A 23957-nucleotide genomic window follows, 5' to 3' on the forward strand; every position below is an offset into this window, starting at 1 on the left:
TATAAGTATTCTCAATTGGAGTTCCCAAAAAATAACATTAATTGTTACTTTCTATTAGTTGCAATTGCCCGTCCCTATAGATTGTTTGTCCACATTATTGGTTGTTGGTTGCAGCTGTAATGATGGGGACATCCTTTAATGAGGCCAATAAAATTAGATCCGTATCCTTGCAACGAGGTACTGAAAGAATTTAACGCAAGACCAGGTAAGGCCATATTGGTAATCTTACAAGTATGGCTAAAGAAATTAAAAGAAGATCTAGTGGCATTTTGGTCGTTCCATGCAGAAGGGATCACTGGCGCCGAGCGGGAATCACAAGGCGTAGTCGAAAGAGACAAAAAATGTCTCATTCTCGAGCGGCAGGTTCACGTGAGGTCCTTGAGATGGACGTAACCCTCCATGTGATCTGACACCCGGCCTCACACACTCACTGTTGCGGCCTAGCTTACATTTCGTCTCTGGTCTCTGACCCAGCGCTTTGCTAAAGTTCTAGTTACGATGTCTTGGTTGAGTTTAAGAAAAATAAAAATTGGAAGTTGGTGAAGTTAGCTATTAAATCACACTCAGAGCTTTGCGTGATTTGGAGTTTAGGTATCTGGATTCATGGACTTTTTGGGGGGCAATCATGGTCTCTTGGCTTTCTTTTTTGCTTGTAACAATTCATGTGACAAGCCACATGCCATGCACATGAAATTCCATAGGTACTTGGGCGGAGGAAATTTTTGACGGTGGCCACGCTGAGGCATTAGCCCAGATTAGCGAAAGCAATGCCCAAGATTTCGGCGGATAATCATCACGGACAATGGCAAGTAGATCGATAACATCCGCTTCAAGAAGTTTTGCATTGAGCTTCATATAGATCATCAGCTAACTTTGGTTGGACATTTTTAGACCAATGGAGAAGCCAAAGTGACCAACAAGACCATTCAGCAGGGCTTGAAGAAAAGACTTGATCGGGCAAAAAGATTTTGGGCACATGAGTTATATATCATCTTTTGGGCATACCGAACTACACACTGAACCCCAATAGGTGACACGCCCTTCAACCTTGCCTTAGCATAAAAGCGGTGATCCTGGTAGAGGTCGGCCTACTATCTAATCAGTGGACTCGTTTGATGAACAAAGAAATCCAGAAGACCTTTAAGCTAACTTGGACCTATGAAAGGAGACATGGGAACGAGTTCGAATCCAGATGACAGCATGTCAGCGGTGAGTAGCTTTACTCTATTACTCCTAAGTGAAAGTCAAAATTTTCCGACTTGGAGACTTAGTTTTCAAAAGGACCGAGGTGGCGCAACCAGCAGAACAGGGCAAACTTGCACCAAATTAGGAAGGACTATACAAAGTAATTGAGATCGTCCACTTGGGAATCTACTGTTTGGAACACCAGGATGGAATGTTGTGCCTTGGATGTAGAATTTAGCCAACCTCCAAGCATATCATCAGTAAGATGCATAATTACGTCATGCAAACTTGATTATGAATAAATGAAACTCTAAAGCAATCGAACAATAGATCGGACATGCCTCCCACAGATAGCCAACCTCCGAGTCTAAAGCAACCAAACATGCTGAAACATCATGAGCGGATACATCTCTTAAAGACCATTGATCACAAGCACTGCATGTCGGACACGTCTCATAACAACCACTGGTTACAAGCAATAAGTATCGAGTGAGTCTCTCAATGACCACCAACTAGGCCAACTCAAGATTGGATGAGTCTCTTAATGACCATCGATCATAGGCCATAAGTTGGATGCATCTCCCCAATGGCCACCGACCTATAAGCCCATATGGCTTATAGAGGAGAAACTAGCTGTTGGAAGCCATTTAGTGATTCTATAGTTATCTGCTTTATATTGTTTTTCAACTCGTACATCGGTGTAAGATCTTGCGGTTCAGGGCTCTCCTAGATTCACTTCTCTCAACAAGCTTGTCTATATATTGATGAGGGCATGATCCAATCAAAGTCTCTTGTATTATCATAGAAGACCTAATCAATTCTACAACTTGATAGTTCTACTAAGACAAGTTAAGCATATTTTTGCAACTCAGAACAGTGAACATATTAGCTTCCTTTGGAGATATTTGGATGCAAGGACAAAAGTTGGTCTCAATGATTCATTTAGCTACTATCATTTCAGGAAAAGATGAGATATTTTAGGAAGCACCACCATTGATGATAAAGTATTTCAAGCTTTATCTTATTAGGATCACATATTGTTCCTTATAAACAACAATAGTGTCTTTTCCGTCTTGAGAGAGCCCACATGATACTAAAACCAGGCCTCTTCCATTCACCTTTTCTCTCGCTCCTTCGGCTTCTTATCATTGATGGTACTATCACTAGCAAGGAGGCATGAAACTTGACCATAGCGATGCTAAATACTTAAAAGGTTCAACTGAGGATATGTGTGTGTGTGTGTGTGTGTGTGTGTGTGTGTCCCCGCATGTTCCTTGCAGTCATAGCAAATGGTTTTCAGTCTCCATATGAAAATTGAACATAAGAACCATGAATAATTGAGGGTTCAGTTGAGGGACCACAAGTAATATGCATCAGCTTTAGCTATATAAGAGAATGCGGAGTATTTGGAGTCTCTGTGAAATTTTAACTCAGAAACTTGTAATAATTAATGTTTTAGTTTAGAATCTCTAAGTAATTTCACACTAGCACATTCCTTAAGGGCTGCAAATGGTTTGTAGTTTGGATGGCAAATTTGACTATAGAAACCTCACAGAAGGGTTCACTAGAGGATCTATGTATATTAGGGGTGCAATTGGGTCGGATTGGACCAGGGCATGAGTGACCCTAAGCAGACTTGATTTTTTGTTCGGATCCTAATGTTAGACTCAGACCTAACCTAATAGAAGATCGGATCAGGTCCATGGATAAAATTTTTGACTCAATTGATCATTCAGGTTAAGTCAAGTCCATATATAACCCGGTCCTAACTCGAAAATTTGGGTCCAGATTAATTGGATCCGGGTCAGGTCTGGATTCACTTGATCAATTTTTTTGTAATCCATGAAACATGAATTGCAAAATATTCATCTTTAACCAGCTAAATGGAAATTTAGGCCATTCTAACTAGCATGGAGAAATGAAGAATCGATTTTCATTGTAGCTGCACATAACATTGCCGTGTCCCAATAAAACTGGTCATGGGTAAGGTTGGGGAACAGAAAATATCAAATTTTACATATGTTCAACCCAAAGCCCGACTAAAAATAAATAACGTTTAGGCGCAAGGCCTTGCCCATGTTCAGCTCTAGTCCCAAGAGATTGTGTAAGGAGCATATGACCAAGTAAGTTAATATACAGGTGTTAAGAAGAAAATTTTCCAAATTGCAGCCGTTAGATTTTACAGCATCTCTCTGCACCAATTTTTTAATTCCTTATGGTGACTACAGCAATTTTCTATTATCAAGTACCAATAGCTTCCAAATCCATCTCTATGTAGAAGAAGGTCATCAGTGGAGAACCATAAATTAGAGAGGCCTGGCACCCTAAATTAGGAGAAGGTCATCACTTTTGTTTGGAAATGAGTAAATAAGCCTGCCACCCTATGAGATCATGACAGCAATAAATTCATCTAATGACAAATTCCCAATGATGAAAATAAACCTCTTTATAATTATAGATTAGTCCCACAGCATCACCAAATGCATCCTTCTCTTCAACAGTTCGCTAAGATACTATACTAATCCATAACGCCATTATGGTATCATATTTCACGCAGACTACTGAGTTTTTCCATGAACACAAACTTTTAGTGGTTCTATAGGCTTCTTAAATTTGTACAGTTACTGCACACTAAGGTCTTCAATCTCAAAAAAGAGGATCGGTTGAATTCTCCATGCTGGAAATCCATGAGCCCCATCAGCATATTCTAGGAGCACTGCAAATAGATTATAACATGTCAAAAAAAATCTAAATAGATTATAAAATAGAACTAAATAATGGGACACAAGGCTCAAATCCATTTCACAAAACTCTTCATTTCAATCATGAAAAATTAAAAATATGACTTACAAATATGCAGAAAATCAGTAATTAGTTACATGCTTTTTCTTCTTGTAATCTTTTTTTCTTTTAACACAAAAATTTGCTCAAAAAAAATCTCCTACCAAGCTCTCTCACTACTCTTTTTTTTTTTTCAAAAGAAAAACAAAAAGACATACTCCCATGCCATAAAACTTATTAGCTGATTATATATATATATATATATATATATATATATATATATATATATATATATATATATATATATATATATATATATATATATATATAAAGTGAGGCTCAAACTAAGAGACAAATATACTAAAAATTCAGAAAATTAGGTATATAGGATGTCTTAAAGATGGGAATTCAGAAACTTATTTAATTTTTTTTCTGAAGTAGTTCAGCCGAAATCCAGATAAAGATGGGACTTAAACGGAAGACCTTGATATCGAACCTGACTTCATCAACTGTATTTTGGAATCTTATGAGAAACTGAATAGGGATTGCAGAGTCAGACTCGGAATAGAACCACTGTGTTAAACGAATAATCTAATTTTAATCCTAGAAGGAATAGAATCCTACTTCTATTCAAATAATAACAATAATAATAAACTACTCTCCATCCATAGCGGTATATATATAACTACTTCTCCCTTGATTTCGATCACTTGAGCATCGAAGAGACCGAGAATCCCTTCTGTGGCCTGAGAGAGACGGAAAGCGCGCGATAGTATTCTTCCTTAAGCGTCGGGTGAAGGCGAATTCATGGAGAAAACCTCGACAGAAGCCGAAGCAACCGTGGCAGCTCAGAAAAAGGTGGCAGCACCTCCTCCGGAGAAGAAGGTGATTCTGAGGAGCTCCGACGACGAGGTGTTCGAGGTGGGACTCTCAGCGGCATCTCAGTCGGTGGCGATCAAGAACATGATCGAAGACGGCTATGCCGACGGCGGTATCTTCCTCTTCCAAGTCACCGGCCCAGTGCTCGCGAAGGTGGTGGAGTACTGGAAGATGCACGCCGAGGGCGGTGGCAGCTCCGAGGAGCTCAAGAAGTGGGATGCCGAGTACGCGAACATGGAGAAAGATCTCAGGTTCCAAGTCATCGAGGCTGCAGACTATCTCGACACCCAGCCGCTGCTCGACTGCCTGTGCCAGGCGGTGGCCGACACAATCGAGAATATGTCGGTGGAGGATTGTCGCGAGTACATGGGAGTCGAAAACGATTTCACTCCTGAGGAGGAAGCCGAAGTCCGGGCCAAGTACTCTTGGGCCTTCGAGAATCCTTAGAAAGCTGCGTTCCGGCTTTCCTTTTTAGGTTTTGTTCGTGTTCTTCTATTCGCATTGGTTATCTAGGAGTCGGGAGTTTTTGTTGAATTCCAGGAGCTTGTTTTCAGAGATTTGATGAATTTAGCTTTTAGTAATAAAGTTTTGGCATTATAGACTAAGACCCTCTCTTTATATAATTACGGAAAGAATGTATTGTATGATCATGCCGCTCTATAGAGATTCGGTTTGGCTACAAATTTGCACCTGGATTCCTTCTTCACTTGAGGCCAGTTTTTTGTTATTTTAATCTGAAAGGAAGGCACTTTTTCTACGTTTAATTATGGTGTTAAAAGCAACCTACATATCATTGTTAATTTATAAAGTTAATACTTAACAAAACAGAGTTTCCTAGTTCTCATACTAAAAGTGCTTTTGATATTTTGCTTCAGCACTTCTCATCAGAAAAAGATACTGAGCTTAAGAACGTTCTCTGTTTTTAACTATATGATATAAAAATTATAGTGAATCTGACCTTGTTTAAGTATTTTGATGTCCTCCTATTATGGTAGATTGAGTTAGTTTTGGCATAGTTTGGAATTAGATTTCCTAGTTTCAGCCTATGCAAAACCACACTCATGATTATGGCTTTAATTTTACACTGATGGAACCCGTAAACAAAAAGGAAAAAAAAGAAAAAGTGAAACAGATGGATTTGTCCTGACCCTGTCTTACTTTACCTCGGCCTGGTCAAATAGAAGAAACTATTGAACTGTTAACTTACAATTTGGTAATGTTTTGAACAAGTGCATTGAGCTTGATTAATGTTTTTCAACTGACATTGAATCATTTTCTATCCCTCTGTCTTGCTTCTTTTTTCTTTGGAAAAAAAAGGGTTCGCCCCCTTTACTTATAGAAATAGGATTAGTAGTTAAAAAGTTCCCTTTTCTCTGCAATTTTACGTGAATGCCGAAGCCCATAATGTTTCCTTTTCCATAGGATCATGTTCTTGTAGTATCTTGCATATTCTCCCTTTCTTGATTCATAAGTTGTCAAGTGTAAATTATTGTGCTGAGTGTTAACCTCACTAACTGCAGTTCTTGCCTAAGCAGTGCTCTAGAAACACTTAAAATATTCAAGTAATCTGGTAAGTCTCATTGCACCTTCCTAAAAGAGTGTTTCATGGGCTAGCACCATGATTTCTACAACCTTTCTGCATTCTGATCCTAGGGAAAGGCTTCCAAAATCTCTCCTTAATTATCATAGAAAAGCAATAATTACATAGCCATAACTATTATATCAACTCTCTAATTTTCGTTTGTTACTTTTTTTTTTTTTTTGGTACAACGGTGGCTCACACCGAGAGGTATGAATATGGCTAATACTTTTCGTTTGCTATTTACCCATTAGGGTGAAGTCATCTATCAAGACAAGCTGTTTTAAATCCCATTTTACAACTTCCATCCAAGCTTTCTTATGATTTCTTCTCAGCTTACAAAAGCCTCTGTTGCACACAGGCACAGTCAAATTGTTGATCTTTCTTATCACCACATATTCCACTCAGGACTCAGAAATCTCATTCCCTGCTATTTTTATCAAAAAAAACTAAAACAAGCAGTTGACGAGAACTTCACGAACATGGTCTCTTTAAGTAAGTATAACCTGTTAACAACTAGAATGAATCAATTTAGGTTGCTTCCCATAAGAAGTTTTATGAAGGTTCAACTCATGACTTAATTTCTTGGTCATGCATAATATAACGAATGAGTTCAGATTTCAGTAGAAAATAGGATAGTGGGATGACGGATGAGTTCTAAGATGAATTTTCATTAGCCACATTAGGCAAGACCTATTATGAATTAATGTGCTCTATATTTTGCTTGATCTAGGATACTTGGACATGCTTGTTTCATTTAGTCGAGGGAGGAGAACCAAGATAAATGTAAGGTTTTGGTAATCCAACTATTTTTTGATTATTCTATGTTTGTGATAATAGATAATAGACATGCAAAGAGTTAGGCCCAATTTAGGAAAGTTTTTGGAGGACCAAAAAGCACTTTCTGACCCTTCAAAAGCATTTTTAGATGAAATAGATGTGTTTGCTAAAAATTTCGGATCGCTGTTTTAGCTTTTCTAGAAAGTTTAAAAAATTTTTTAGAAGAAGCTCCATTTTGGAATTTTTCATAAAAGCAATTTTAGGCCCGATTGGAAAGTTATTTTTTTGACTAAAATATCCATGATAAAATATAATAATTACATAAAGAGATATATATTAACTAGGTACTTGTTACTTCACACACACACACACACACACACACACACACACACACACACACATGTTTGGGATACATGATTCACTCGAATTATCGAGTTAACTCTCTTAGTCAAAATATTAATATAAAGTGAGCAAGTTCGAGTCATGGGTTTCCCAACCTTGTACATACATACATATATATATACATATATATACACACACACAAATTTATATTAATTTTATTTATATAGCCTTCAATTAAAAATAAAAAGTAATGACATGTTAAATTATGTTTGGATATGTATGACTTTAACTAGAGTATATTTTTTCCAATTCTTAGTCCATTATGATATATAGTTAGACCCAAAGCCTAGTAAGGGTTTGGGACTTGTAAAATCTAGACCCGACCCATCTTTATAGACACAGGCACCATTACTGCTGCACATACATATTGCATCTTACTAGCTTTACTTGACGACATGGATCTGGCCACATATGTGATCATATTTTGTTACAACCAGTATGTGGCAATTAAAAGAAGAGAGAGTCCATCATCTCTCTCCTCTTTGCTTTACTCCATTTGTTCCTCTTTATACACCATAGTCTTCCCTCTTTATTTTCTTATGCATTCCTGCTTCTTGTTGGGATTTGTATCGAGCGCTAGCTTGAAGTTGGTCTATAGTATATTTATCTCTAGGCTAAAGAAGGAGATATTGAAGTACTGGAAAAGTTCTTCGTGAATTCCATGCATCAAGGGTGATGGTTGTTGTTAAAGAGAGCTTTATTCTACTTCATCGTATTTCTCCTTTAGCTATTGCCAAATAATCTCCCAATAATAATGCTCTCTTTTGCATCTTGATCACTAAGATCTACTCCAAGTTGTCACATTTGGTATCCTAGAAACCATATTTGGCATGCAAGTCAAAGATTGGAGAACAGAAGAAAAAACAAAATTGAGATGAAAATCTTATTTAGTTGTAGAATAAACTTAGGAAGTTTTGTGTGGTTATTATTTTTCTAAACTATGAAGACTTGCTTCTCAAACATATTATTCCGAGGAATGGATCATGGGTGGAAGCAACATTTTGTTTTGGTGGTTTTACTGGGGGGGGGGGGGGGGGGGGGGGCGAGAGAATGGGAGCCCACGAAGGTCAATATTTTAGAGATGAAATCACAAAGGAGAGCAGAGGGGAATGGTCATATAGACAGGAGAGGAGATAGAAAGAGAAATGGTCAAACTAGAAAGGAAGTTGAAGGGGAGAGAATGGAAGACTTTGGACTAGAGGACATGGGAGGAGAAGAGAAAATCGAATGATAGGAGGAGAAGAGAATCAAAATATGAAAGTAATGGAAGATGAAAAGTCAGGGCAATTTGGGAACAGTAATTTTTCATTAGAAAAGTTAGAGCTAATTAATATGGTAGTGTCGGATTAGCCTGCAATGTATAAGATATTGAATAAATTACAAAAATTCTATTCAGATTTATGTTAATTATGCTTACACCCAATAGTTTGTAAAACCTACACTTACACTTAGTTAAATTAACGATATTAGTGAATTCATTTACCTCATATGAGAAATCAAAATTGATCCTGAGTGATCAGTAAATTACGAAAAACCCTTTAGATTATATGTAAACTATACTTACATTCAATAGTTTGAAAAATCTAAGATTGATCTCTTAGGCAAGTGATGCATCTAAAATTTTCTGCTGTAAAAAAACTAGCATCAAGAGTTTTATCATTTGAGCCAACTTGTCCATGGTCTAAGCCAGGCCATGGAACTCCAACTAATGCACCCTTCAAAAAGAAGAGTTTTCATGCACGTATTGATTTGGATCCTTTTAATTATAGGTTGCTAGAGTTATCATAGTTCCATATGTAGATATAGGAATCCTTATCTACAACCACAATATTAAGAAACCATGTCTACAGTATTGAATAAGTAGAACTTATAATCAGTAAATAATACACTGGCATCTCCGATCTCTATGACGTGGTGGGCGAAAAAGCAAGAACAAAATCTTATCAGAAAGGATACTTGTTGTCAGATGCTAGCCGAGAAGGTAGTTTGTCGCCGGATGTCAGTTGAAAAGAAAGCTTGTTATCGGTCACTCGTCAGAAAGGGATGCTCGTGGTGGATGGCGAAGCGAGAAAAAAATTCTAACTACCCAATCTTGAAAAGAAGAAAACTCTTGAAGATGGAAGACTTCGAAGAGATCCGAGAGTCAAAAAAAAGTAAAAAAGGAGCCTTATTTTTTTATAGAAGTAATTTTGATTTTTTACAATAGATAAATAATTTTACTAATATTGTTAATTTAACTACTAAGTGTAAGTAGACGGTTTACAAAATATTGAGTGTAAGTGTAATAAACGCATACCTCAGAAAGGTTTTTATAAGGTTATTTTGGTCATTTTCAAAAAAATTGTAATATAGCGTTTGGGTCCCATTAAAAATTAAGGGTTTGACTAATGTTCTGTTAAGTTATAGGTTAAAGTATTAGATAAAAATAAATCTCAAGTAGGTAAGTATAGATTTTTCATATTATTGGGTGTAAATATAATTTACCCCTAATCTTAGGAAGATTTTTGTAATTTACTTTAAGATATTTGTAAAAAATTTTAATAGATAAAGTGTTTTATAGTGTACCCATCATGTATGCTAACTTGATTCTTGCAATCTGCTAGAGATTAAATAGGCAATAAACTCCTTAATAAATTATCTACCCCATGTGTAATGCATGAAACCTAATGAAACAATTCACTATTAAGATGAATTTGATTTCATCAATCAACATAAATATGTTTAAAGTTTGAATTACATATAAAAATATGAATAAATTTTGTTGAAAAGATGGACTCGACCTCTAGTTTCACTTAATAGCCCTGCAACCATTGAAACTAACATTAATTAATTTACGCTCGACCCAACCGATACTATAACTCATTAGATCCAAGGCAGTCAACCACAATTCTAAAATATATAAGCTATACTATATATTAAAGGAGAGACCAATACATTAAAAGAGAGTCCAGTGTTCTCCTAGGGCACCAAGTGTCGAGCAAGAGAGTATTAATTCTCTTTCTTCTTTTTTTTTTTATAAATTTGAAGGGGAGTCAAGCTTTCAGCATGCCACATGCATGATTAGCATCACAACATGTGGCGTTCAATTGAGGAGCCTGATCCCGTGATCGAGCCAACCTATCTTCCATCTGAGAAGGGAATGGAGGGTGTGGAGGTCAATACCTTTGTCATGTCTCCATACGCCTCTCACCACCTCCTTCCATTCTTTCATACATAGAGCATGGTACCTTTACCATGCCAAGACGCCTCTCAGCCACTCCATCTTCAACCCCTCCTCTCTCTGTATGAGGGGAAGAAAGCGGAGGTCAACACCTCAGCCATGCCCCTGCATGCCTCTCACAATCCCCTCTCCATTTTTCTATATGTAGAAGACAGTACCTCTACCTATTGGCACAATAAATTAATTTTGATGAATACAAAATATTTGATTATATTATTAATGATTGTAAGCTCTTGAAGTAGTTAGATTGTTTTATAGGGAAGCCAGATGTATTTGAAGGGTTTAGAAAGCTTAGAGGAGCATTAAAGTTGAAGAGAGATTTGACAAGTTTTATGGAGTTCTATAGTCAAGGAGTATGCTAGATTAATGTGAGCGACCGTTGTAAAAAAAAAAAAAAAAATTAGAACAGGACGTGATATCCACCGTCCTAAACTAGTTCTACAAAAAAAAATCGAAACTGTTGCATCCCACATTGTGTAAAACCTTGCAACCAGTCAGGCCTGAGTGTTACATAGAAGTGCGAGGCAATTGGCTTCACTAAGTCCCCAGTTAGTCCAAGTTAGGGTTAGGTCAGCTTGTTGTGGCAATAAAAATGAGCTGCGGAGCTCCATGCTAAAAAGGCACGGCACATCCCATGCTCTTCTCCGAGATGCACCTCGGAGCATGCGCTTCTCTCATGCACTCCTCGTGGCACCCATCAGCCGATCGTCACCGTCCATCCCGTGCATTCTATACTCGCCATCCCAATTGGACCACGCCGCATCCTACGTCCACGACCTCATCCTACGGTCCCGATCCCTCCCCGAGGCGAAGCAGGCCCACGGCCAGGCCGCTGTCCGCGGCCTCCTCCGCCGCCATCTCCCCACCGCCGCCGCCCTCCTCCTCGCCTATTCCACCCACCGCGACCTCCCTTCCTCCCGCCGACTCTTCGAGGAAAGCCCCCTCCGCGAAGGCGCCGCCTTCCTATGGAACGCCCTCTCCCGCGCCCTCTCCACCGCTGGCCTCCCCACCGACGCCCTTGCCGTCTACAACCGCATGCTCCGCCGCGGCATCCGCCCTGATGATCGCACCTTCCCCTTCGCCCTCACCGCCGCCGCCGCCGTCCCCCAGAAGGGTAGGGAGCTCCATGGCTCCGTCGTGAAACTAGGTTTCGAGGCCGACCTCTTCGTCGGCAATTGTCTCTTGTCGTTTTATGGCGCCATCATGGCCTTATGCGACGCCCAACAGATGTTCGATGAAATGCGCCACCGAGATATCGTCTCCTGGAACTCCATCATTTCGCTGTCTTCCGCTAACGGATTACGCTCAGATGCGATGTATTGGTTCCTGGACTTAAAAAGGTCGGGCCTTGCGGTGAATGCTGTCACTTTAGTAAGTGTTCTGCCGGCTTGTGCTGCGGCGCAAGATGAAATTTTTGGGAAGGGAATTCATGGGCATGCGATAAAGGTTGGTTTGGATTCAGTAGTTACTGTAGGTAATGCGTTTGTTGATATGTATGGCAAGTGTGGGAACTCGAAGGATTCAATGCAAGCTTTTCATATCATGCCAGAGAAAAATAACGTTTCTTGGAACTCTATAATTGGTAGTTTTGTTCATGTTGGTCTTTTTGAAGATGCTTTGTGGATGTTTAGGGAGATGGTGGTCAATAAGATGAAGCCAAACTCTGTCACTATAGCTAGTCTATTACCTGCATTGGTTGAGTTGGGCTCTTTCTGGTCGGGGAGAGAGGTTCATGGGTATAGTGTAAGGACTGGTATGGATTCTGATGTCTTTGTATCTAATTCTTTGGTGGATATGTATGCAAAATCCGGATATTTGAAGAAAGGCTCGAACATTTTCTACAGCATGGAGGATAGGAATGTGGTTTCATGGAATGCAATGATTGCTAATCTTGCACAGAACGGAGCTGAATTAGAAGCCATTGCACTAGTTAGAGAAATGCAGGTTGGTGGGGAATTTCCAAATTCTGTTACATTTACTAATGTTCTTCCAGCATGTACTAGAATGGCTTCTCTGAGGAAAGGGAAGGAGATCCATGCTAGGTCAATCCGTGTGGGCTCCTCTTCTGACTTGTTCATGTCGAATGCTTTGATTGATATGTATGCCAAATGTGGAAGGTTGAAGCTTGCTAGAAATGTTTTTGATGTGTCAGAGAGAGATGAAGTGTCTTACAATACCTTAATAGTGGGTTATTCTCAGACTTCAGGGTGCTCAGAGGCTGTGCATCTGTTTTTGGAAATGAGATTTGCAGGTTTTGAGTATGATGTTGTCTCCTTTATGGGTGTCCTGTCAGCATGTGCTAATCTATCTGCACTCAAGCAGGGAAAGGAGGTCCACTGCTTGACAGTGAGGAAACTGTTCGACAACCATCTCTTTGTGGCAAACTCTCTGTTGGATTTGTACATCAAATGCGGAAGGATCAATCTTGCGAGGAAGATTTTTGATAGGATGTTAAATAAGGATGTTGCTTCATGGAATTCCATGATTTTGGGATATGGAATGCAAGGAGAATTGGAGACTGCAATCGAAACGTTTGACTTGATGAAGGATGAAGGCATGGAGTATGACCATGTTTCTTACATTGCGGTCTTATCAGCTTGCAGCCATGCTGGACTGGTCAAGAGAGGAAAGAAGTACTTTGATCAAATGATAGCACAAAATATTAGTGCAACACATATGCACTATGCTTGCATGGTTGATCTTCTTGGGCGAGCTGGTCTGGTGGAGGAAGCAGTGGAACTTATCAGGGGCATGCCTTTTGAAGCAGATTCAAATGTCTGGGGTGCTCTTCTTGGGGCATGTCGCATCCATGGGAATATAGAGTTGGGTAGGTGGGCAGCAGAGCATTTGTTCAAGCTGAAACCAGGGCACTGTGGTTACTATATTTTGCTTTCAAATATGTATGCTGAGGCTGGGAGGTGGGATGAAGCAAATGAGATTAGGGAACTAATGAAATCAAGGAAAGCGAAGAAGAACCCAGGGTGCAGCTGGATAGTGATCGGTGACAAGCTACGTGCTTTTATAGCAGGAGAAAGGATAGAGGGTCCTGAGGAAGAGCTATGTTATGCTGGACCTGGTTGAAGATGTAAAGAATGAATTGTGTCTATGGTTGAATCCTTTGGCAGATACCTAATTTAAGGTTCTTTATACCATTGGGTGGCAAGTGCATTTGTAATCCGATGTCCTGCAGATGGACATTCCAGATCGAAGATGCAGGAAAGGTATCTGAGTTGCACCCGTAAATCTGTGAGGCAAGGCAGATTCAAGAGTTCATTTTAAAGTACCCACTATGAGTTTGCCACTTAGTTGCCTTTTAGTTGTTCCAATTTCAACATTAAATTTATTGTAATACCACACTATTTACTGAATACCACTCCTTGTACAATTAGTTAGTGAATCCAAATTTTTTTCATGATTCTCAACTAACCTTTTGATTCATTTCTGCATTTTCTGATACAATTTGTATCTATGACATGTAAAGGTGTTGCTGATGATGGTGGTTAGCATAGTCACAACGATCTTCGGCCAATTACTGAAGTATCACAAAGTTGTTAAGATTGATTGGGCTGGCACTCTTAGATCCTTGAGGACAGTTTCGACAGTTCAACCTATTCAGTGTTTCAGTAACAACATAAAGTTTGCTCGCAAAGGATGGTGAAGAAGGACCCAGGGTGCAATTGGATAGAGATTGGCACAAGCTATGTGCTTATATAGTGGGAGAAAGAATAGAGGGACCCGAAGCAAAGCTACATCAAGCAATGAAATATCCTAGTTGCAATCATTTGCATATCGTGGGAGTTGTTATCCTACATGGTTTGGTTCTATGTTCTTTATAGAATAGTTAGGACATGCATTCTTGGGAGAACTTGAGATGACATCTATTGGTTCACTGGATGAATTATGTTATAATCATAAGATCTCTCGCTACTCCTATCTCCAACAAGATTGTTGATTCCATTAGGCAATGGTATTTTCCAAGAAGTTGATGCATAAAGAAATTTTTCATGACCTGATAGGTCATGGGAATTAATGTATGTACCATATGTCAGTCCAAAAGGTTAAAAACCCAAATAGTCTTGAGTGCAAGTGGGTGTTGGAGGTGTAATATGCCTAAAAGTCATTTCTATATTTAACATCAAGAATAGTTGAAAAATCTTGACTATCTTCTATCTACATAGTCATATATGGTATAGGATATATGTTACATATCGATCATAAAGCCAAAAAAGAGTCTAAGGAGTTTGTCCAAGCCGATAAGGTATTTTCCACGAGAAGGATTGGATAGCCTAGGTACTTGTGACGTTAGGCATCGTACCTATAAGGCTACTAAGATGGTTAATGGCAGTATGGAGCTCCTTCTTCATTAATGTTGAATCTCGCATTGACGCTTGGGTAAACGGCTAGAAGATCTTATCTCATAAATCATCGTCTCTTCTTCTCTTTTTTGCTTGGAGAAGAAAGAACCCCTAAGCGTTACTACGCCTCCCTCTCTCTTTCTTGTTGATGGAGGCATGTCGATTATATGCCACGCTTGGGTTTTCAGCACAAAATTGGAGCAATTTATTCAAAATCAATTTGATCCATAAATCTACTAAAGGCAGCTTTACTTTCTTTAGGTTAGAATCACCCTTGGTTTTTTTTTTTAATTTTTGAGCACCTTAAATATGCAACAAGGACAATCTGTGCAATGTAATAATAGAAGTTACACACCAGTCTAGAGAGTTTCTCCAGAATGGTGAACGAGCTGCAGACAATGCTCATGCGAGATTAACGTGAGCTGCTGGTGTAACCAAAAAAAGAAAAAAATAAGAAACAAGTCTAGTTGTGCGATCAAAATAGAAGTTGTGCAGAGATATTTGTTGGTGCATACTAGGCTTCATGGGCAAACTACGCAGTTTAGTAGATGCTTCACATTTTTTTCACACTTTCCTTGTTTTAATTCTGCAATTGTCTAACTTCTCAAATATGTTGGTAGAAAAAAGAAATGTTCCTATAATGGAGCATCCATTTTTCTGTCTTAATTGAATAGAGTCTACCAGGGCAATGCTTGCTCGAACAAGAAAATCTTTAACCATCGCTTTACAAAAATCTCAACAACATAAATGTTCATTCTACCCTACTTAATCAAACGCCTCCTTTTTTTTGGGTATAAAATGGCTGTGAATAGTCCCATATCAGAAAAATTCGTTCCAGAACCTAAGCATATGAGGCGGATGTCTCCAAATCCTGTAGACACATTTTGGGTGGAAAACAAAACCGGAAAGAGGTCTGAGCGGCACGTGTGGCGTGCATGCAGGCGCCGGAACCAAATAATATCTGACAGGGGAGCCCTGTGTTCCCCCCTCAAGTGGGCACTGGGTGCCGCACGTGCCCCGCACAGGCGGGGGCGTGACATTTGGTATCAGAGCCGAGGACGACTCTTGTCTGATGGTCGGAAGGGTATGAGGCCCAATAGTCCCACATCAGAAAGACTCGTTCCAGAGCCTGGGCATATGAGACGGATATCTCCAAATCCTGCAGACGCGTTTTGAGTAAAAAACAAAATCGGAGAGGGGTCTGAGTGGTGCGTGTGGCGCGCGTGCAGGCCCCGGAACTGAAAAATATCTGGCAAGGGAGCCCCGTGTTCTCCCCTCCGAGGACGGCTCTTGTTCGATAGTGGGAAGGTTGTGAGGTTCAATAGTCCTACATCGGAAAGACTCGTTCCAAAGCCTAGGCATATGAGGCGGGTGTCTCCAAATCTTGCAGACTCGTTTTGGATGGAAAACAAAACCTAGGAGGGGTCTGAGCGGCGCGTGCGGTGTGCCACACATGCCTCGTGTTCCCCCCTCATGTGGCTCCCATATGGGCACTGGGCGCCACACATGCCCCGCAGAAGCGGGAGCATGACAATGACTCCTTTCTCACCATCAATGAGGTGGCTCCCCTCCAGTACCTCCATGACTCACATGAAGAGTATCCAAGAAGGCTCAAATCTTATCCATTGAACAGGAGGTCCCTATTGCAGCTTCCATGAGAGTAGACATGCAGGCTGTGGGGACAAGAGTCATCCACTGCTTGGGACTCACAATAATCATCAATTAAGGAAAGCATGCACTCATTAGATCTTCGGTTCGGAAGTTATCCTGATTTGAACATGCAACTCAACCTCTCTACCAGCATGAAAAATATGGAACGACGTAGCCACAGCAAATTATTGTAAAGAAGAATGGACCCTCCACGTGCAAGCCATTGTTTCCAACCAAAAGTCTGGAGATGGAATCTCTGAAGTAGTCTCCTCTTTTCTTTTAGTACGTATGACATGCTGTTCCATGAGGTTGAAGAAGAATATGTATTCTTTTAAGGGTTTCATGGCTTAACCATATGACTGAGGCTGAACATATATAGCCATCTCATAAATGTTTTTTTTTTTTTTCAGTTGAATGGTCCACAGGAACAAAATAGGGTGCTAGCTCTTGTTTCCACCTTTGAACCATTTTTAGTTTATGTCTATCAACTCATCATTTAACTATATTGCTTGTCCTTAGAGCTGAATTAGATATGTGTTTCGATTAGTATTAGTTGATAGTTTGACAGGTCTGTGTGTACAGGTTCAGCAAAAACTACTCAACCCATGAGTTTGGCAGACATTAGGTCCCAGTCTTGCCCTTACATTCAATTTCAGACGATTTGGTGCCGAAAGGAAGATAAGCAGCTATCATTAACCAAAACTAAATTTCTTGTTGACCTTCATGTTTAGATTTCAAGCAAAGCACCACCAAGGTGCGAGTACTTTAATAATCTGAATGTTCCCATAATGTTAAACCATTTTTTCCCTGCATAATATAGCATTAAGAATTAGTATAAAAATTTCACAATTTCACAGTGTCGTGCCCTTTGTGCCTTCTTGGGCTATAAAACCATGATTTCTTCTCTTTTCTACTTTAAATTTGATCTTTTCTTTTATTTTCTACCAGGTCCCATGAGCTAGACTTCGATTTTTTTCTAGTGGTCCCGACGGTGCTTTGAGAACAATATTCTTATACTGGAGTCAAAAGCAGGTCTAAGAGATGTGATATAAATAGGCTTGCAAATTGGCACCAAAATTAGTCATTAACATGTTATGATCAGTGATTAGGAGACTTTGGACTCTAACAAGAACTATTCATTAGAGTAGTTCTCTTAGTGTTGCTAGCCTTGCTAATTCGTCAAAGGTAGATTTTAATAATGGATTAGCATTCCACCTATTAGAAAAAAAAAAAAAAGGTTAGCATTCCATTGTTGAATGTCCCTGTTGGGGGGAATAAGATTTTTTCCCAAATGACATAAATGCCCCTAAGAAGCTGTACAACTTCCGACCCCGGACGGCCGAAGTCGGCGTCCGACTTCGGAACGCCCGACCTCGAGACCTCCGGCCTAAGAAAAACCCCGATGTTCGAGGTCTACTCTTGTCAGCCACCTACTACGGCCGTGCGCCTCAGAGGTCTGGCCGAGGACCATACCCTGACGCCCCTCTGGCATTTATTGCGCATGGTCGCTGTAACTCTCCGGCTTACTCCACAATAAATGCGGATCTCCGGCTTACTCCACAATAAATGCGGATCTCCGGCTTACTCCACAATAAATGCGGACCTCCGGCTTACTCCACAATAAATGCGGATCTCCAGCTTACTCCACAATAAATGCGGATCTCCAGCTTACTCCACCATAAATGCGCATGGCTCCTGTCATCTACGGACTCTCAGCTCTCCATGGCAAATCAGCTCAGCAGAGTCTAGTCAACTATGATAAGTCTCCGATCTCGGCCATACCTCCGACACCAATGCAATAATTCGTCTGACAGCGTGCTAGTTCGGGTTATACGACGCCCTCACCGCCGACATCAGGGCAATGATTCGCCTGACCATGCGCCGACCTGAACAACATGCCGAGCCGTACTACGGCCTCGCCCTGTTACATCGCAGGTAAACCAACCCCCGCCTATAAAAGGGAGCCTTGGCCTCTCAGGAGGGGGTTGGAAGATGGATACACTCTACAGACATTATTTATCTCCCTTTCTACACTATTTGCCCCCTCCCTGACTTGAGCGTCGGAGGGCCGGCGCCGGAAAACCCGGCCACCGGTTCGTGTGCAGGCACCCGGACGGAGGACGCCGCCAACTGACGGATCGCCGCTTCGCCACGAGGACCCGCCGCCCTTTCTCTCCGACCGCCCTAGACGGAGGACGCCGTTCGCCGACGGACCGCCGCCCCGCCGTGAGAATTCATCGCCGCTCCCTCTCCTCGACCGAAGACTGCCCCCGGGTCCAATTTCCAGCAACAGTTGGCGCTAGAGGAAGGGCCCGAGTAGCAGTCATGAAGTTGAGAAGTAAGGGAGCCTCTAACATCTCCCGGCGTCCCCCGCAAAGCCCTGGACACTCTGTCCAGAATTTTCCAACTCCGGCTGACCCAGTTCCTCTGGTCCAGCCGGAACAGTTCGACGCCTTGGTACAGCAAGTCCAGGCCCTGGCCGCCGCCGTTCAGAGTTTGCGGCGCGAGGAAGCCTTACCTACGCTCCCCCCACGGGCTCAGGCCCCGCCGGAGTGTCTCCCCAACGGCCCGGTTTTCCCAAGCCAAAACTTGCATGGCTCTTCTAGAGCCAACAACGGAGAACGAGCTTCTCCCCGGAGGGAGTTATCGGAAGAAGGTTTCGATCGGAGACCCCAACTTTCTGAGGCAGAGTCAGCCCCAGATCACCGTGAGCCGGCGCAAACCACGGCGACAATCCCACAGGTGGGGGAGCTCGACCGGAAAGTTGAGCATCTGGAGCGTCAGATTGCGGCGCTCCACAGCAAGAAGGCAAGACAAGAGGGAGACTTTGAGTTCACCACCAAGTCCCCCTTCTCCCGCCAGATCGAGGATGAGCCGGTTCCCGCGAGGTTCAAAATGCCTCAGGTGGAACCCTACAACGGGACGACCGACCCTCTCGACCACCTGGAGAGCTATCGGGCCCTCATGGCCCTACAAGGGTCCTCGGAGGCCATACTCTGCAAGGCCTTCCCAGCGACCCTCCGAGGGACCGCTCGGCTTTGGTTTTCTGGACTGAAGCCGAATACGGTGTCCTCTTTTGAGCAGCTCGGCAGGCAGTTCGCCACCAACTTCGCTGCCAGCCGGCGCCAGCGACGGACGTCGGACTCCCTCCTCGACATCAAACAGAAAGAGGAGGAGTCCCTCAAGGAGTACCTGGACCGCTTCACCGCCGCCACATGGGAGGTTTGCGAGCTAGACCAGTCGATAGTTATGTCGGCTCTGAAGACTGGGGTTCGCTCCTACCGATTCCTCTTTTCCATCGAGAAGAGCTTCCCGGCCGACTTCACTGAAATGTTGGCCCGAGCCCAGAAGTATGCCAAGGCCGAGGAGGCAGTTGCATCTAGGCGGGGGGCAATTGAGCCCGCCTCCAAGAAGCAGAAGAAACGCCGCGAGGAGCGCGGCCGACAAAGGAGCCGATCCCCCCGCCGAGAGAAGAACCTCCCCAGACTGAGAAGTCCGCCCCGACAGCAGAGGCGATCTCAGCAAAGGACCCCTCCTCGGCCGAGGTCCCCACCACGGCCTCGGACGTACCCGGAAAAGTACGAGAACTACACACCCGTCAACGCTCCCCGGGCCGAAATCCTGATGGAAATCGAGGGTCGGGACTTCTTCCGACCCCCGCCTCCTATGCGAGACACGGGATTCCCCCGGAATCCCAGGAAGTATTGCCGCTTCCACCGAGATCGTGGGCACGACACGGAGGACTACTACCAACTCCGGGATGAGATAGAAGCGCTCATCCGACGGGGAGTACTCAACCGGTTCGTGAGGAACCGACCTGAGGAAAGGAGGCCGGCGGAGAATGTCGCACCAACCAAAAATCCGGGCGACAACAGGCCCATCGCCGGCACCATCAACATGATCGGGCGGGCCTCGGCAGGAACGGCCGCCCAGGGAGCACCCCCGAAGCGCCCACGTACTGGCGAAGCCATCTCGTTCTCGGACGAGGACTTAGAAGGGGTCGAAACCCCCCATGATGATGCTGTGGTCATCTCTATGATTGTAAATAGGTTTGATGTAAAGCGTGTCCTAGTTGACAATGGAAGCTCAGCCAACATTTTGTATTATCATGCCTACCAGAAAATGGGATTGACAGAAGGGCATCTCCGGAGAGTCAATGCCCCGTTGGTTGGGTTTACCGGAGATGCAGTCCCAGTTGAAGGTGAGGCTAGCTTCCTTGTCACAGTCGGCCTCGCCCCCCGGGAGAGCACAGTGAGGATGGACCTCCTGGTGGTCCGTCTGCCCTCGGTCTACAACGCCATCCTTGGGCGCCCAGGGCTAAATGCCCTTCGAGCCGTGGTTTCAACTCGCCATTTGCTCATGCGGTTCCCCACCGACCAAGGAGTAGGCGAGGTCCGCGGAGACCAGCTGGTCGCCAAGCAATGCTACATGGCGGCCCACACAGTAAAGCAACCAGCCGAGGCGCCGGACCACCCGATGGGCCCTTCGCTGCCCATAGAAACCCTCGATGCGAGGGACACCCTCTGGAAGAAGCAAGTAGAGCCCGGTGAGCTCCTTATTCAAATCCCACTACAAGAAAATTTTTCCGAGCTAACTGTGCAGGTCGGCTCCGGCCTCGGCGCCCGCGAGAGGGATTGCCTCGTCAGCTTCCTGCGGGACAACGCTGACGTCTTCGCCTGGTCGCCCGCGGACGTGCCAGGAGTTGACCCTGAGGTCATGGTCCACCGACTCCAGGTGAGACCGACCAGCAGGCCTGTAAAGCAGAAGAAAAGAGGCTCCGCCCCGGAACGACAACGAGCTGCGGCTGAGGAGGTGGACAAACTCCTCGGGGCCGGCTTCATCCGGGAGGTCTCCTACCCGGACTGGCTCGCCAATGTAGTCCTCGTAAAGAAGGCCAACGGGAAGTGGCGTATGTGCGTGGACTATACCGACCTGAACAAGGCCCGCCCGAAAGACAGCTTCCCCCTCCCAAGCATCGACCAGCTCGTCGACTCCACTTCAGGACACCAGCTGCTAACTTTTATGGACGCCTTTTCAGGGTACAATCAAATCCGAATGGCGCCAGAAGACGAGGAGAAGACGGCCTTCATCACCGACAAGGGCACCTACTGCTACAAGGTGATGCCCTTTGGCCTGAAGAACGCTGGGGCCACCTATAAGAGGCTGGTCAGCCAAATTTTTAAAGACCAGATCGGCCGGAACATGGAGGTCTATGTGGACGACATGTTGGTAAAGAGCAGGGCGGCGGAACACCACATAGCCGATCTCAACGAGACATTCGCCAAGCTCAGAAGATATCAAATGAAACTCAACCCAGCGAAGTGCGCGTTCGGGGTCACCTCGGGCAAGTTCCTGGGTTTCATAGTGACCCAGTGCGGAATTAAAGCCAACCCGGAGAAAATCCGGGCACTGCAAGAGATGTCGCCTCCAAAGACTGTCAAGAAGGTGCAACGGCTCGCGGGGCGGGTTGCCGCCCTGGGAAGGTTCGTCTCTCGGTCAGCCGAGCGATGCCTCCCCTTCTTCAAGAGCCTCAAACGGCCGAAAGACTTCCGGTGGACGGAAGAATGCCAGCAGGCCTTTGAGGAGCTTCGGAGCCTTCTGGCCTCTCCCCCGCTGCTCACCAAGCCCCAGAAAGGCGAGATTCTTTACTTATACTTGGCCGTCTCCCCAGCTGCAGTGAGCTCAGTTCTCGTCCGGGAAGAGGACAAGCTCCAAAAGCCGGTCTATTACACCAGCCGGGTTCTCAGGGATGCTGAGACCCGATATTCTAAACTTGAGAAGACCATCTTCGCTCTCATCATCTCGGCTCGGAGACTCAGGCCTTACTTCCAAGCCCACACGATAGCCATATTAACCGACCAGCCTATGAAGCAAATACTGCAGAGGTCGGATCGTGCGGGGAGGATCGCCAAATGGGTGGTCGAGCTCGGAGAATTCGACCTCGAATATCAGCCCAGGCCGACTATCAAAGCTCAGATACTCGCCGACTTCATCGTGGAGTGCACCCTTCCGGACAACCCCGAGAGGCCACCCGAATCCGTAGGAGAGGCCCCGAGGCAGCCGTGGGTCCTGCACTCGGACGGGTCTTCGACCTCGGAAGGTAGCGGGGCCGGACTCATCCTCACCAGTCCAGACGGAGTGGTGGCAGAGCAAGCTTTGCGCCTCGAATTTCCGGCCTCGAACAATGAGGCCGAGTATGAGGCTCTCATCGCCGGGCTTAAGCTGGCGAAAGAACTAAAAGTGGAAGACCTGACGGCCTTCAGCGACTCCCAGCTGGTAGTGAACCAGATCTAAGGAGACTTCGAAGCTAAAGAGCCATCCATGCAAAAGTATCTCCAAAAGGTGCGGGAACTCATATCTACTCTGAATTCCTTCAATATTCAGTACATTCCCAGAGCGGAGAACCTCAGGGCAGACCAGCTATCCAAATTGGCAACCTTCCGCATGAGCGAGCTTCCCAAAGGAACAGCGCTCGAATATCTTCAGATCCCCAGCACGGAGGAACCCGTGCCCACCATGTGCATCGACTCCGAGCCAAGCTGGATCGATGGGCTTGTCTGCTACCTTCAGGACGGAATCCTGCCTCACGACGAGATGGAGGCTCGCCGAATCAAGCGTCAGGCTCCCCGGTATGTCTTGTACGAGAATAAACTCTATCGACGATCATTTACTTCTCCCCTTCTCAGATGCCTCCGCCCCTCCGAGGCGGACTATGCCCTCCGAGAGGTCCATGAAGGGATCTGCGGAAATCACCTGGGGGGTCGGGCACTAGCCCATAAAGTCCTGCGACAAGGATATTATTGGCCCACACTCCAGAAGGATGCAACGGATTTCGTCCGGAAGTGCGATCGGTGCCAACGAAACGCCAACGTCCAGCGCCGACCCTCAGCTCTGCTGACCTCCATCATCGCCCCCTGGCCGTTTGCCCAATGGGGGATCGACATCCTGGGGCCCTTTCCCCTGGCCACCAGACAGAAAAAGTTTCTGGTCGTCTCCATTGACTACTTCACCAAATGGGTCGAGGCCGAACCCGTCGCCCGGATCACCGAGCAAAAGATGCGAGACTTCGTGTGGAAGTCCATAATCTGCAGATTCGGACTACCCCGTATCCTCATATCTGACAATG

General features: G+C 44.0%; 2 protein-coding genes across 3 annotated transcripts; both read left to right on the plus strand.

Moving 5' to 3' along the window:
• The first annotated feature begins 4773 nt into the window (after positions 1 to 4773).
• LOC103713296 (SKP1-like protein 1A) lies at positions 4774 to 5292 on the plus strand. Its single transcript, XM_008800172.2, has one exon. The coding sequence runs from the start codon at positions 4774 to 4776 to the stop codon at positions 5290 to 5292; it is 519 nt and encodes a 172-aa protein (XP_008798394.2).
• A 6095-nt stretch (positions 5293 to 11387) lies between these two features.
• On the plus strand, positions 11388 to 14365 carry LOC120107111 (pentatricopeptide repeat-containing protein At4g14170-like). 2 transcript variants are annotated; one of them, XR_005509056.1, is made up of 2 exons: positions 11388 to 14047; positions 14308 to 14365. XR_005509056.1 is itself a non-coding variant. In XM_039120272.1 (1 exon), the coding sequence occupies exon 1, from the start codon at positions 11436 to 11438 to the stop codon at positions 13905 to 13907; it is 2472 nt and encodes an 823-aa protein (XP_038976200.1). In that variant the 5' UTR covers positions 11388 to 11435; the 3' UTR covers positions 13908 to 14252. The 2 variants fall into 2 exon arrangements, 1 of the variants encoding a protein (XP_038976200.1); XM_039120272.1 differs by lacking the exon at positions 14308 to 14365 and having other exon boundaries at positions 11388 to 14252.
• Positions 14366 to 23957: the final 9592 nt, after the last annotated feature.

This window comes from Phoenix dactylifera, unplaced genomic scaffold (genome assembly GCF_009389715.1).
Source record: "Phoenix dactylifera cultivar Barhee BC4 unplaced genomic scaffold, palm_55x_up_171113_PBpolish2nd_filt_p 000769F, whole genome shotgun sequence".
Classification (NCBI taxonomy): Eukaryota; Viridiplantae; Streptophyta; class Magnoliopsida; order Arecales; family Arecaceae; genus Phoenix; species Phoenix dactylifera.